The sequence below is a fragment of the Xenopus laevis genome, chromosome 2S (genome assembly GCF_017654675.1).
Source record: "Xenopus laevis strain J_2021 chromosome 2S, Xenopus_laevis_v10.1, whole genome shotgun sequence".
Classification (NCBI taxonomy): domain Eukaryota; kingdom Metazoa; phylum Chordata; class Amphibia; order Anura; family Pipidae; genus Xenopus; species Xenopus laevis.
The window spans coordinates 89,344,195-89,357,627 of record NC_054374.1 but is presented as its reverse complement, the minus strand read 5'-3'; the positions used below and the strand labels follow the sequence as shown (position 1 = coordinate 89,357,627).

The 13,433-nt window shown below is 41.3% G+C and overlaps 1 protein-coding gene across 1 annotated transcript in view; it reads left to right on the top strand.

The window, feature by feature from the left end:
- Positions 1-3,003: 3,003 nt before the first annotated feature.
- The window catches only part of crcp.S (CGRP receptor component S homeolog), a 29,804-nt gene continuing 19,374 nt past the window's right edge, over positions 3,004-13,433 (top strand). Inside the window, exon 1 of the mRNA XM_041582978.1 lies at positions 3,004-3,466. Within this exon, the coding sequence (XP_041438912.1) occupies positions 3,456-3,466 (11 nt within the window). The 5' untranslated portion in view covers positions 3,004-3,455. The remainder of the gene's footprint in view (positions 3,467-13,433) is intronic.

The following is a 13,433-nucleotide window of genomic DNA, read 5'->3' as shown; positions in this document are numbered from 1 at the left end:
TCACTAAGAGGTAATAAATAAGAGGATTTTCTATTACATTTTTGAAATTTCTTTTATTCCCATCTAGTGCTAGGCACCCTGGTGTTCTCTGTCTTTACATTAGATTCTTTCCCCATTCAATTATCTTTCAAGGGATGTAGGAACAAACAAATGCATCCTAAACTTGATCATGGGGAAAAAGTGGTACCTGTTTCCATTCTTTATTCTAAGAGCTTCATGCTCTATCTATAGTTTAGCAGGTTGGCTGTTGAAGGTGCATTAAACATGTTTTACTGACACAAATGTCACAAATAAGTGAAAGGGAGAAGATGTTATAGGACAAGTAAAGTAAAATAAAGTGGGTACCCCCTGGTGACCAGATTTGCATATTTTTCACCACGAGCATGGTTTCAATTTAGCAAACAGGGCCACTTCAGCGGAGCAGTGGGGAGATCACTACTGCACTCTCCTAACAGTGTATTCCCATGCATGCCATTTACTTTTATATATGTTTGGGGCCATATTTATATAATACACTGTGTATGGGGGATGAATTACAAAGTCAGTTTTGTAGCTTGAATACCAAGTCACACCCTGATCCAACTTCTATATATCAAAGGGTTACCTGGGAATTACTGTATGTGAGAAAACCCGCTTGACAGGATGTGGACAAGTTGTGGAATTTTACCTCCTCCATCTCATCAGTTGGGAGGTGAGCTGTGGGGCAGTGGCTGAGGACTGGCATAAAAAGAACCCTGGGGTTAGCCAGGGGGGAGCCTGGGAAGAGAGAATGAAGACAGAAGCAGCCTGGGATAGATGAGAAGCAGCCTGGGAACAGGAGCCATCAGATGGACAAAAGAAATGCAATAAGGGCCTGACAACAACAATGTAGACTATATCAAACATTTGTAAATGTTAATATTGTTTCAGTGTAATTGTTTTTGCATAACATTGATTTATTATACAATATAGTCACTTTAATATACATGTGTGGATTATTTGTCTGAAAAGAACCATAAACCCTAGGGGTTTGTCATAACACAGCAAGAACATTTATGATAAGAAGTTCTTTTAAGCAGCCAAAGTTTCAGTCCTCAAAGACCTACAATGCTCCTACAAATTTTTTTTATAAAATCAAGCCCTGTGTTGTGCCAAACTTTATTTGCATCAACTTCTATACTTTTATTGCATTTTAAAGATCATATTTCACCTTCTCTTGTCTCTCTGGAGTAACTATGGGCACACCATTGTCGGGTCGTGACCTTACAGTGCTGGCTTCCAGCTCCAACCAACACCTTTTATAGACTTGCACCTGCCCCTTCTGTGACATCACATTGGGGTGGGTGGGTGCATGCTGGGTGTGGGTGGTGGAGCAGAGGGTAAGGGCCAGGGAATTTTTGTCGACCTACACGTCACTAGTGGGGGTCATTGATAACATTATACATTTCTTATTTTTGTCCCTGCTGAGTAGAATCCCTAAATTCCATTTAAGGCAGCTATATAATTAATACAGTAGTTGCTCATATTACACAGATGCTGCTGAGAAATGTATACGGGGGGGGGGGAAGAGAGAGAGAGAGAGAGAGAGAGAGAAAGAGAGAGAGAGACATTACAAGCCAGTGCTCAAACAGAATACACAGGTTCAATAAATATCTGCTACAGAGAACTCAGGATGCCAAAATACTTTATTCTTATAAAGCACTGCTTTTACACATTTGTCAAAATAAACTCCTGTCAACTGATCTTACAGTGTAAGTTTTTTTATAACAAAGATAAGAAATGGCATAAAGTGTTAAGGCTATAGCACACACAGTGTTTGGATGAGTGCTGCTTCCTGCTGCAGGGCTTTCCAGTTCAATCAAGGTTTTGGCCCAGTGCTTGCAGTTATTACACAACAACACTATGAGGGTATATTTATCAAAGAGTGAAGTTAGAGGTCGCCACAGTCCATGAGAAAATGAGGTTGATCTGTAATATAAGCTGATGCTACAAGGCGGATTATAACATTTGGATGCTAGTTGCACTGGTTTCTGTGCTGACATGTAGTAATTATCTGTATTAATTATTAAACAGCCGTATATTGTGACATTTCTATTCTATGTGTACTGTATATTGTGAGTCAGTCCCTAAGCTCAGTAAGTGACAGCAGCACAGAGCATGGGCAGTGAATCAGTAGAAAATGAGATGAGGAGCTACTGGGGCATCTTTGGAGACACAGATCTTTACTACTAAAGGGCTGGGGTTGACTTGGGCTGGTACAGAAGCCCAACACCTAGGGGGTTATTTACTAAGCTCAGAATACCCAAAATTGTATTTTTTTTGTTATAATAGGCTTAAAAAAAATCATGAATTTTTCGTAATTTATTAAACCCAGAGGGCTAAAAAGCCCAAATATAAAAACACGGCATCTCAAACCTGTCGAGGTTGCATAAAAGTCAATGGGAACAGTCCCATTGATTTTTGGTTGTGTCGGGGGTTCCGGGCAATTTCACTAGGTTTCCGGAGCTTTTGGGTCAAAACTCCGAAAAATTCTGAGCTTTCGGGGAAATTTCACAAAAAAAATTATGAAAATCTGAGTTTTTTCCGCAAAGCAAATTTTCGGGAAAATGTAATAATAAATAAGCGGGTCAGATCTGAGTTTGTAACAGCCGATATTGAGATAAATTCGGACCTTGATAAATAACCCCCTTACAGTACAACATTTCTACCCTACTTTAGTTAAGCTTTAGTTCCCATTTAAAGCTGTGGGTTCATGTTAAGTACAGTATAGCAAAACCTACATGATTTTTTTTTTTTTTACATGAATAAAGGGGAGGGGACAGGGGTGATGAATGGCAATGGGCTTAGGGGCGCCCGCTATGTAAATCCAGCCCTGAGGCCAGACTGACGTAATAGTTGTACCCACGAGAAAACAGATGGGTTGCCATTTTTTAACCTGCCTTTAGTTGTCAATTCATGAGGCTTTTCCTCCTCATGTCTTCACTTGGAGCAGGGGTGTCCAAACTACGGCCGCGGGCCAACTGCGGCCCGCGATCCATTTTAAATTGGCCCGCATCAAATTCCTAAAAGATACAGGGAGCAAGCCAAGACCTAATCTCCCAGCGACCGCAGACCAACTAACTAACTGGGAGGCGGCGCAGCGCTGTAAACGTCACCACGTCCAGCACGGCAGGCACCTCATTCCCTCTGATTACAGTCCCTGGAGAGGAGAGAGACTGCTGCTGCTGCTGTGCCGGCATGCCCCGCCCCCCACTTCGCTGGCTGGCCTGTGAGGAGACTGGGTGTGTGAGAGTGTGGACGTCACTAGAGCTGTGCTGCCCAGGCACGCCCCCCTCCCCACGGCTTCACTCTGGCTGGCTGGCTGGAGTCAGACTGTAAGCCTGCCCTCTGGAAACTGGGTGGGGACTGGGGAGACAGCGTGTGGACGTCTCAGGAGACTGAGAGAGGCTGCCTGCTGCAGTGTGCTGCCATTCACCATGACTACGAGGTAAAACTCAGTCAGAGTCAGTCTGTGCAGGAGACTTCTGTTCTTCTGCACTCACACAACACACTCCTCCACAACTTCTCTCTCTGGCTGTCAGAGTGAGCTACAGAGGGGTGGAGGAGAAAGGGGGGAAGGTTGCCACTCCCAGGCAAGTAGCCTGTACACAGATTGCCAGTCCAGGCCTGTAGGAGCATTATGGTTAGGCACAGTGTTATGTAATCGTTCTGGTGCAGATGCAGGAAGCTTGTCAGGGCTGATTTTTGTGGTAAATAATTATTTATTATCCCCTCAAGTATAAGCTGAAACAAACTATTGTACATTAGAGTTGCCCTGTCCATTTTGGGGCCTCCCTTTCTTTTGTGCTCCCAGATAATGGAACAATTAGAATGGTCGGCCCCCACACATTTTCACTTCACCAAATCTGGCCCTCGTTGTAAAAAAGTTTGGACACCCCTGGTATATGCTGTATAGATAGAATTCAGTAAGATTTATATCCTATATTATTGGATGCTAAATGGCAAGAAATGCTTGTAATCAGTGCCGGGCCAAGTTAACCTTGCACCCTAAGCAACCCGGCCGAATAAATCGCCCCCACCGCTCGCTCGCGGCCCCACCATCAGCCCCTCTGGCAGTTCCACCACAATTATAAAAAGCCTGTGATGATATTTATTGGGAAAAACAAATCATTTTGGGCTGCCAATGTCATCCTTAATGCTCAAACTGGCAGCCAGTATCTGCCCATGTATGGACACCTTAAGCGCCCTCACCAGATCTCTGATAGGCTCTCCCTTCCCACCTGCTTTAACTACCAAACCACCTATTAAGCCTCCTTTAACCACTAAACTATTCAACCCCGTACAAGGAACCAGTGTGAGTATTCCTACAGTCCTAAACATGGTCACAGATTATTATATAACATTACAGACTGCTTGCCTGCATTCAGGTACTTCTCTACCAGCAGGAACATGCCATATTAGAATATGTCACAAGTGCCATGAGTATCACTCATGTATTATAAGGAATAATGTACCCCCTACCGTAAATGATACGGATAGCAATATATACTGTGAGCTTCAGGTAGCAAAACCCAAGGCCCCGGCACAGTTTTCAGCACAGAGAATGGAGACTGACACCGCCTTTAAGTTTAAATGCAGCTTTGCTGACTTTTATTTGGCACAAGCACAAATCAGCCCACTGGCTTCACATTGGGGATAACATTAGCTTCATATTAGCATTAACAGCCCAAATTCACACCTTCACTGGTGTTAACTTTAACTCACGGTTTCCTTAGCCCAAACTGGCTTTTGGGTGGACCGCAAATCCCAGAATCCTCTCTGGGCACACGCAAGACACACTTGTCTCCTGGGAGGGGTTTCTCTTTTCCTCTCCAGTCCTTTAGAGCTCTCTCTCGAACACAGGTCAGCAGGGAATCACTCTCCTTCCCAGCTATATACAGGCACCTTCCTTTACTCAAGAAGGTCCTCACATGGCCCCCTCACCCTCCTCCAGCTCCAGGAGATATCCAGGGGAAGAAGCCATGAGGTGTTGCTCCACAACTCCTTTTAACTACAGCTCACCTGTAGCTTAATTAGTTCACTGCCTCTAGCTTGGCAGCTGAAAACCCTTACATGAAGCAAGGAATGGAAGCCCACCCTGCTCTCTTACATTCACTCCAGGGACCCACTATCCAGCTTTTCCCAATCCAGAATAGAATTAAACAGCGTTACTTGCTGCAGCCACACAGACTTTTCCCTGGAGTTTATACTTCACCAGCCTAATGCTGGTAAAATACACACAATATTGGGGCCTTTTGACACCCATATCCTACTATACATATATAAAATGTGTGTGTATAAGTTAAACACGAGCACGCATTTATGTGTGGGCTGCCTTGATTTTTTTGCCAGGGCTGCTTTTTACTCCCAGTCCGGCCCTGCTCTGTAGCCAAGGTTTCTTGCAGGTTTGGGTTTAAAACGAACTGCTAAAAGATTTTGATAATTTTTTTAACCATTTGAGGGACATGCCATGTTTGTTTTAAGGTGCGCTCAGGTCTAGGGCATTAAAGGATCTCTTTTGTCTTTATTTTGTTTCCTTGGACATTTGTAATAATAAGTGGACTCTTCAAGCATTTGCACGAACATCTCTAATAAAGACATTTATATGACCTATATGTACCGGCCCTATTCAAATTGACCTAATGAAGTTTCGCTAGGCAGAAACTAATGTTAGTGAAAGAACAATATAAAATGAATTAACGCTAGCGAACCTTCGCCAGGGTTCGGCTGCAGAGACACAACTTTGCATTTAAGTGAATTAGCGTAGTGGTAGCGAATTAACGGCTGATGAAAATTCGCCCTTTAGTGAATTTGCCCCATGGTCTTCAGAGTTATTGAGCAGATTAATGTTGATTGAACTCATTACTGCTGGTAACTCTTCAGGAGGTGGTGTTCCATTACTTTAAAGGTCAATTTGAAAATGAGAGGAATTATAACTGTAAGAACTGTTTAACACTTTAAATTGATAACTGCTTTAATTCAATAATTATTTTGTCAGGCCACATTTTTTACCAAAGAAATGCCTTCATCATTTCTGGATGCGTTTCAAGAAGTTACTATTATACATAATTAACATTTTAAAAAAAAGGTTATTTTTCTCCAAGTGTCTCCAGAAAAGAACAATGATGGTGAAAAAAAAACATTAAAAAAAGAAATGAAGGCCTTAATTCAGTCTCCATATATAGGTCACTTGGCAAGCTGCTTGGCTACATCAGCATAGGCTCTTTCAATCTCCCGGTCTCCTGGGCACATGTTGGTGAACTGATCCCTGCAGTGTGCATTGCTCAGGTATCACCAGATCCCAGTCATGGATTTAAGGATTTCAAATCCTGGGATTTGGTTATGGAGGATAATGAAATTCCACTAATGAAGCATATTTTATTGACTGCCCTGCCAGGTAGGTGACAATGATGTACCCAAGTTATAAAAATTAACACAGGGCACCACCATTGCTTCACTAGTAACAATAACAGGTGCAGTATACTGTAGGCATGCCGTGGTTCTTAACCTACTAGTGTAAAATTAGAAGTCGTTCCTTTACTAAAGCACAGTAAAAATATGCGCATAAATTATTGACAGAATATTCGCCAAATATGTTATCGCCAGTTTACTAACTTTCATTAAATATTAAGTTGCAAATTATTTTGCATAAGAATATGTGATCGCATTTTATCGCATCCGCTGAAAATAATGCTACGTACATATTAATGGCAGGTTTACTAAACAGCGAACTGTGCAAAAGACAAAATTTGCAAAATTTTACCGCCACCTATGTAGTGCCGTAAAAGTATTTTTTCTCCAGAAAATTCTCAAGGGGCAGGAAATATCCCATAACATCTTTTGTTTTACCTGTTTCTGTTGCCATTGCTGACAGGAGAAGAGAGAGAAGTGACAGGCAAAGAAATAGAAGTGATGTGGTTTCTGCTATTGCCTGCTGCTACAGCAGCTTTTTCAAATTATCAAATTACATGTTGTCATGAAACTGTGACAGAGTTGAGGCAATTGCATTGCAGTGGTAGACCTTGATGGGAAGAATGTCTGGCATAAAGCTCTGTATTATCTACAAGTAAAAAAGTGCAAAAGTCATGTAAAACATGTATGGCCCCAGCATAAAGTCTAATACTGGTGTGTTAGCTTTGGAAAGACTACTATAGTTTATATAAACAAGCTGCTGTGTAGCCATGGGGGCAGCCATTCAAGGTTCAGGATACATAGCAGATACAATGGGATTCTACAGAGTGTATCTGGTATTTTTTTTATACTAACAAGCTTTATTACATTTTTCACATTACAATAAAGAAGAGAAAGATCATAAGAAAAGAGAAAAAGAACAAAATTACAGCTGGGATATACAATCACTTATTAATATATATTAAAACCATTGGTACATAGCTGTAGAGGTACAGACGTATTACACACGGAGAACTGAGATAAGTTCAGAATCATGTTCCTATACTATCCATGGTAATCAAATGTTATAATTTTAATAGTTTCTCATTGGTAGCAATATTAATTATTTAAGATTTCAGCTTTGTTAATGGCAAAGTAGGGTTTTTCCAATTATTAGCTTTTAATATATTATTAATATATGTTAACTCAATGTATGTGCTGATCTATTAAATTTTTTCGTTTCCCCCCCTCATAATAATACAAACGGGTTTCTAGGAAACATTATGGGGCTGATTCACTAACTTCAAGTGAAGGATTCGAAAGTAAAAAAACTTCGAATTTCGAAGGTTTTTTTGGGCTACTTCGACCATCGAATGGGCTACTTCGATCTTCGACTACGACTTTGAATCGAAGGATTCGTAGTAAAAAACGTTCGACTATTCGACCATTCGATAGTCGAAGTTCTGTCTCTTTAAAAAAAACTTTGACCCCCTAGTTCGGCATCTAAAAGCTACCGAAGTCAATGTTAGCCTATGGGGAAGGTCCCCATAGGCTTGGCTACCTTTTTTTGATCGAAGGATATTCCTTCGATCGTTGGATTTAAATCCTTCGAATCGTTCGATTCGAAGGATTTAATCGTTCGATCGAAGGAATAATCCTTCGATCAAAAAAAGGTAGCCTATGGGGAAGGTCCCCATAGGCTTGGCTAACATTGACTTCGGTAGCTTTTAGATGTCGAACTATCTGCCCTAAATCCTTCGACTTCGATATTCGAAGTCGAAGGATTTAAATTCCTAGTCGAATATCGAGGGTTAATTAATCCTCGATATTCTACCCTTAGTGAATCAGCCCCAGCATGTAAGATTTGAAATAGAAAATGCACAAAGTCCCAAAAGGTAGCTACTACTCTGCATTCCCACCAAACATGTATCATTATACCTTCTTCTGCACAACCTATGAAACATTTTGGATCACATTCTAGGTACATGTAATCTAGCGGCATGTCACTCAGTAATAGACACGTATTGGCACGGACACCTTCAGCACTCAGGCAGCAGTATAGACCAAGTGGCAGATCATTTCACTAATGTGCCCAAATATTACTGCTGAGGCTAGGCAATTCCTGATTCCACTGTGCTGGGGGGGGGGCTCATTATTATTAATTTCATGATGGGGGCTCAGGGCCAGTGTAAATTTGAAAAGGGGCCACAATTGGCACCCGGGCCTGACTTTGGACATACCTGTTCTAAAGCATATTATTTTTACCAATGCATAGCAACAGTACGTTATATTTTAATAACTTTTAAATGCTTTTTTTTTTACTGTTCTTTTAAGCATAGATTCTGGGACTTGTCCCAAATAATAATGATTATGGGATTTCACAAATTGAAAGGAATATCTGTGTAGAAGATAAAAAATGTATCTGGAAGTCCAGATTGTGTTTATGCACCTTTACTACATCAGCCCAATTGAATGACATCAAGTCAAAAACCATGGCTACATTTTCCCATTGACTGATACATAATGCGTAACATTTGAACTGCTGAGCTTAGTTTTCCTTGATGATATGAAGTTTAGGCAGGAAGTTGCAATCAGCTAAAGTAATTTCCTCCACATCCAAGAACTTGCGGTTGGATTATATGATATCATCCATGCTGTTCTCATCAATTTCATTGGGCAGAGGGCAATTCAGGTAGTCATCAAGCTTCTGCAGGGTTTTCAGAAGTCCTCTCTCAAGGGCTGCCAGGTAAAAAGGACATCTTTCATTCATATATGCGTTACATATAATGAAAGAACAGGACAAAAGAGGTCACTCAAGAACCTCTGGTTGGTCAAAGAATAGGTAGAGGTAACAGATGATAGAGGTATCGCAGATGCAGCATGTATGTGACCATTGACTGAAATGAATAACATTTAGATTACCTTTTGCAAATGAAAGTGAGACATTTTAATTATTTTCATTTCAAAATGTTATTGCAGAGTAAACTGTATTAACTGCATAGGAAAAAAAAAACACAGGAAGTAGTTTTATGCCGATCATGGAAATGCAATCTCCCCATATCCCACTATGGAGAAGAAGACAATACACTAAATTGTCCCATTGGTTCACCAAGAAGACAAATATGTGATTCTTTCCCTCTGATTTACCAACCTTAGACATCCCCATGACAACATAATTAAAACTATGAATATCTGAGAAATAATGGACGAAAAACTCAAATCAACTTATTTAAACCCCTAGATTCCTATTGATGGATCAGCTCAGCAGGGACAGGGCATAAAATAGACAGAGGTACCATAGGACAAATGAAAAATAGGACTCTTAGAAAAAAGGAGTATCTGAATATCTGATGTCATCATTTTTACCTATGTAATTTCATATAAATGTTTTTTGTATGAAACAAATCACAGAAAGAGCAATGCACTTAACACAGGTGGTATTTTCTGGAGTATCTACAGATGCAATATGACAGCACTGACTGTGTGTCACGATCGGCACCCTAAATCCAGATCCAGTGCTAGGCTCCCTGATCTCCGCTCTGCTTCTGCCTGTAACAGCCACCTTTCACTTCGGGAGGAGCACTCTGCTAATCGGATGCTGCCAGGTCTTAATAAGAAAGGAGCCAAGCAAGAGTTCTGGATGAGCAAAGGGGCACAATTGTTTACGAAGGATTTTTGAAGGAAGGCCACACTCAGGAGAAACCAAATGGAATAGCGTGGTCAGACAGGCAGGGTTCGGTACAGGCTGAATTCACAGGATAGTCAGACAGGAGAGTTCAGAATAGTCAGGCAGGCTAGGGTCAATACCAGTATAAACAAGCAGGATTCACAAGGAAAACGAAACCAGACCTAACCGAGTTAGACCTAACAACAGGCAATCAGTTTTCATTCAAAGCCCCTTTAAATACCTTTGAATTTCACATCATTAATACGGCACGTAAAACCTGGAAGTGCGCATCGTGCGCGCCATAGAGGCACCGCGCAGAGGGAGCAAGGAAACATGCAGCGGGCGTCCCCACCGGAGGCACGGCGGGCTTCCCCATCAGCCACTAGACCATCAGAGTAAGCCACTGTCGTTGCACTGTGAATCCCATGGGGAAGGTCCCTCATTATCACCATAGGAACAACAGTTTGGACAGTGTATGGCTGCTTGTGAACCAGTTTTCTCTGAAAAAAGGCCTTTGAAACACCTTGACTGTATATGATTTATAAAAATTAATAGCTGGTATCAGTCTTAGACTGGTATGGTACCAATGGATTAGAGAAAAGCTGATGTCATTCCAATATTTAAAAAGGGATTACGATCTCAGCCTGGCAATTGTAGGCCAGTAAGTTTGACATCTGTGATGGGCAAATTATTTGAAGGGATCACATTCAAAATGTTGTCCTATTAAATGGCATTAGGAGCAGCAAACAGCATGGCTTTATGAAGGATAAGACAAATTTGATTGCTTTTTATGATGAGGTAAGCAAGATGCTGGACAGTGAGGGAGCAGTGGATGTGATCTATTTGGATTTTGCCAAAGCAAATCTAAGGTCTGTTGGACATCATGAAGTCGTTTACACATGGATAGGAAACTGGCTATAGAATCGGATACAGAGGGTGGTTGTAAATGGTACATTCTCTACTTGGAGTAAGGTTCTTAGTGGGGTCGCTCAGGGCTCAGTATTGGGTCCACTTTTATTTAACTTGTTCATTATTTACTTAGGGGAGTGTATTGTAAGTAATGTATCAGTGTTTGCAGATGACACAAAACTATCCAGCCAATTAATTCCATCCAGGATGTGGCATCCTTGACAAACTGGCAATCAGGGCAAAAAAAACAAAAAGTGACAAGGAAAAAAAGTTTGGGTCCTTTAACTTTCTCCTGCCGATCTTCACACAGTCTATTTAGCTGTATCCAAAAAAATCTCCAAAAATTGTAAATAGATCAGCGCCTATGGCAAAAGAGAAAAGAAAAACAGAAAACCAAAATAGTGCAGTATGTTTGGATATTTGGAAGGCACCCAGTGTTTAAAAAAGATGAAATTTTACTTACCGTAATTTCCTTTTCCTTGAAGTCCATACAGCAGCACATATGGGTTAAATACCCTCCCCTATTCTGATAGGACAGACAAGAGCCAATTAAAAACAGCACGGATCCATAAGACCACTCCCCCAATCCCCTCCATTGTGTTGTAACAAGAATACACGGAACAACTGCTTCAATATATATTTATTAGGGTGGGAATCAGATGTGCTGCTGTATGGACTTCAAGGAAAAGGAAATTACGGTAAGTAAAATTTCATCTTTCCTTGACGTCCTAAACAGCAGCACATATGGGATATAGCAAGTAACAGGGTGGGACTATTGCTTCTGGTATACCGACTGGAGAACCGTTCTACCGAAGGCTGCTTCCTGGGAAGCCTCAATGTGCAATCTGTAGTGTTTAGCAAATGTATGAAGACTAGTTCATGTTGCTGCTCTGCAGATTTGATCGGGTGAGACGGACAATCGTTCCGCCCAGGATGTTGCTATTGCACGAGTTGAATGTGCCCGTAGAAGAGGTGGAGGTATCCGATTTGCGGATATATAGCATGTCTGAATTGTGTCCTTTATCCATCTGGCTAGAGTAAGTTTAGCTGCCGTTTTTCCTTTGTTTTTCCCTGAAAAAGTTAGGAACAAATTTTCAGACTTTCTGTATCCCTCAGTTCTGGATAAGTATTCTTTAAGAACACGGCACAGGTCTAGGGAATGATATCTTTTCTCCTCTTCTGACTGTGGATCTGGACAGAATGTAGGTAGAATAATCTCTTGATTAATATTAACTTTAGATGCTACTTTAGGTGTAAAGTTTGGCAAAGTTCTCAAGATAACCTGATTTGGAAAAAAACGTAGATAAGGTTCTCGGCATGCTAAGGCCTGAATCTCACTGACCCTCTTTGCTGAAGTAATAGCAACAAGGAAAACTGCTTTAAAGGATAAATGTTTAATATCCACATTCTCAAGCGGTTCAAAAGGAGGATCACATAAACCTTCCAACACCAAGTTCAGATCCCACTGAGGTACTGGATCTACAACCGGAGGGTCAAGTACCTGTGCAGCTTTAACAAACCTCTGGATAAGCGGAATCGAGGATAGACAAATTCCTAGAAAAGCTGAGATAGCCGATATCTGAACCTTTATAGTGCTAGGTCTTAGTTTTTTCTCTAGACCCTCTTGCAAAAAATCCAGTATATTTTTAATAGATGGAGAGTTGGGTTCTACCTTTTGTTGGCCACACCAACGCTTGAAGATCCTCAACACTCTACTGTATGTTTTAGAAGTTGAAGGTTTCCTAGAATGAAGAAGTGTACAAATAACTTTTTCTGAAAGCCCAGAATTGGCTAATAAGGGCTCGTCAACTTCCAAGCAGTGAGGTTCAAGCGTTCCAAATCTGGACAATGATTCTGGTTTTGAGAGATCAAGTCTTTTATCTTTGGAAGAATCCAGTAATTCCCCTGGCTCATCTGCATTATCTGCGAAAACCATATTCTCTTCGGCCAAAATGGAAGGATCACTATGGCTGACGTTTGATCCTGTCGGATCTTTTTGATAACTTTGCAGATCATTGGGATTGGTGGAAAAATATACACCAGACTGAAATTCCATGTGCTTGACATTGCGTCTAGTGCCCATGGATGATCGTTCTTGTATAGGGAACAAAGCCTCTGAAGCTTGGCATTGCTCCTCGTTGCCATCAAGTCTACTTCTGGTTTTCCCCATTTCTGGACTAGCTCCTGGAATATGGATGTTTTCAGAGACCATTCTTTGGGATCTATGCTGGATCTGCTCAGGTGATCCGCTAGGACATTGTCCCGTCCTTTGATATGGACTGCAGATATTGCCAATAGATTTGCTTCGCTCCATGTCAGTATTCTCTGCACTTCCCTGACAAGAAGTTGAGATCTCGTTCCTCCTTGCCGGTTTAAATATGCCACAACTGTGACATTGTCCGACAGGTCAGGGGCAAGGCAGTAAAGATCCAGTTTTTGGAAGGCCAGC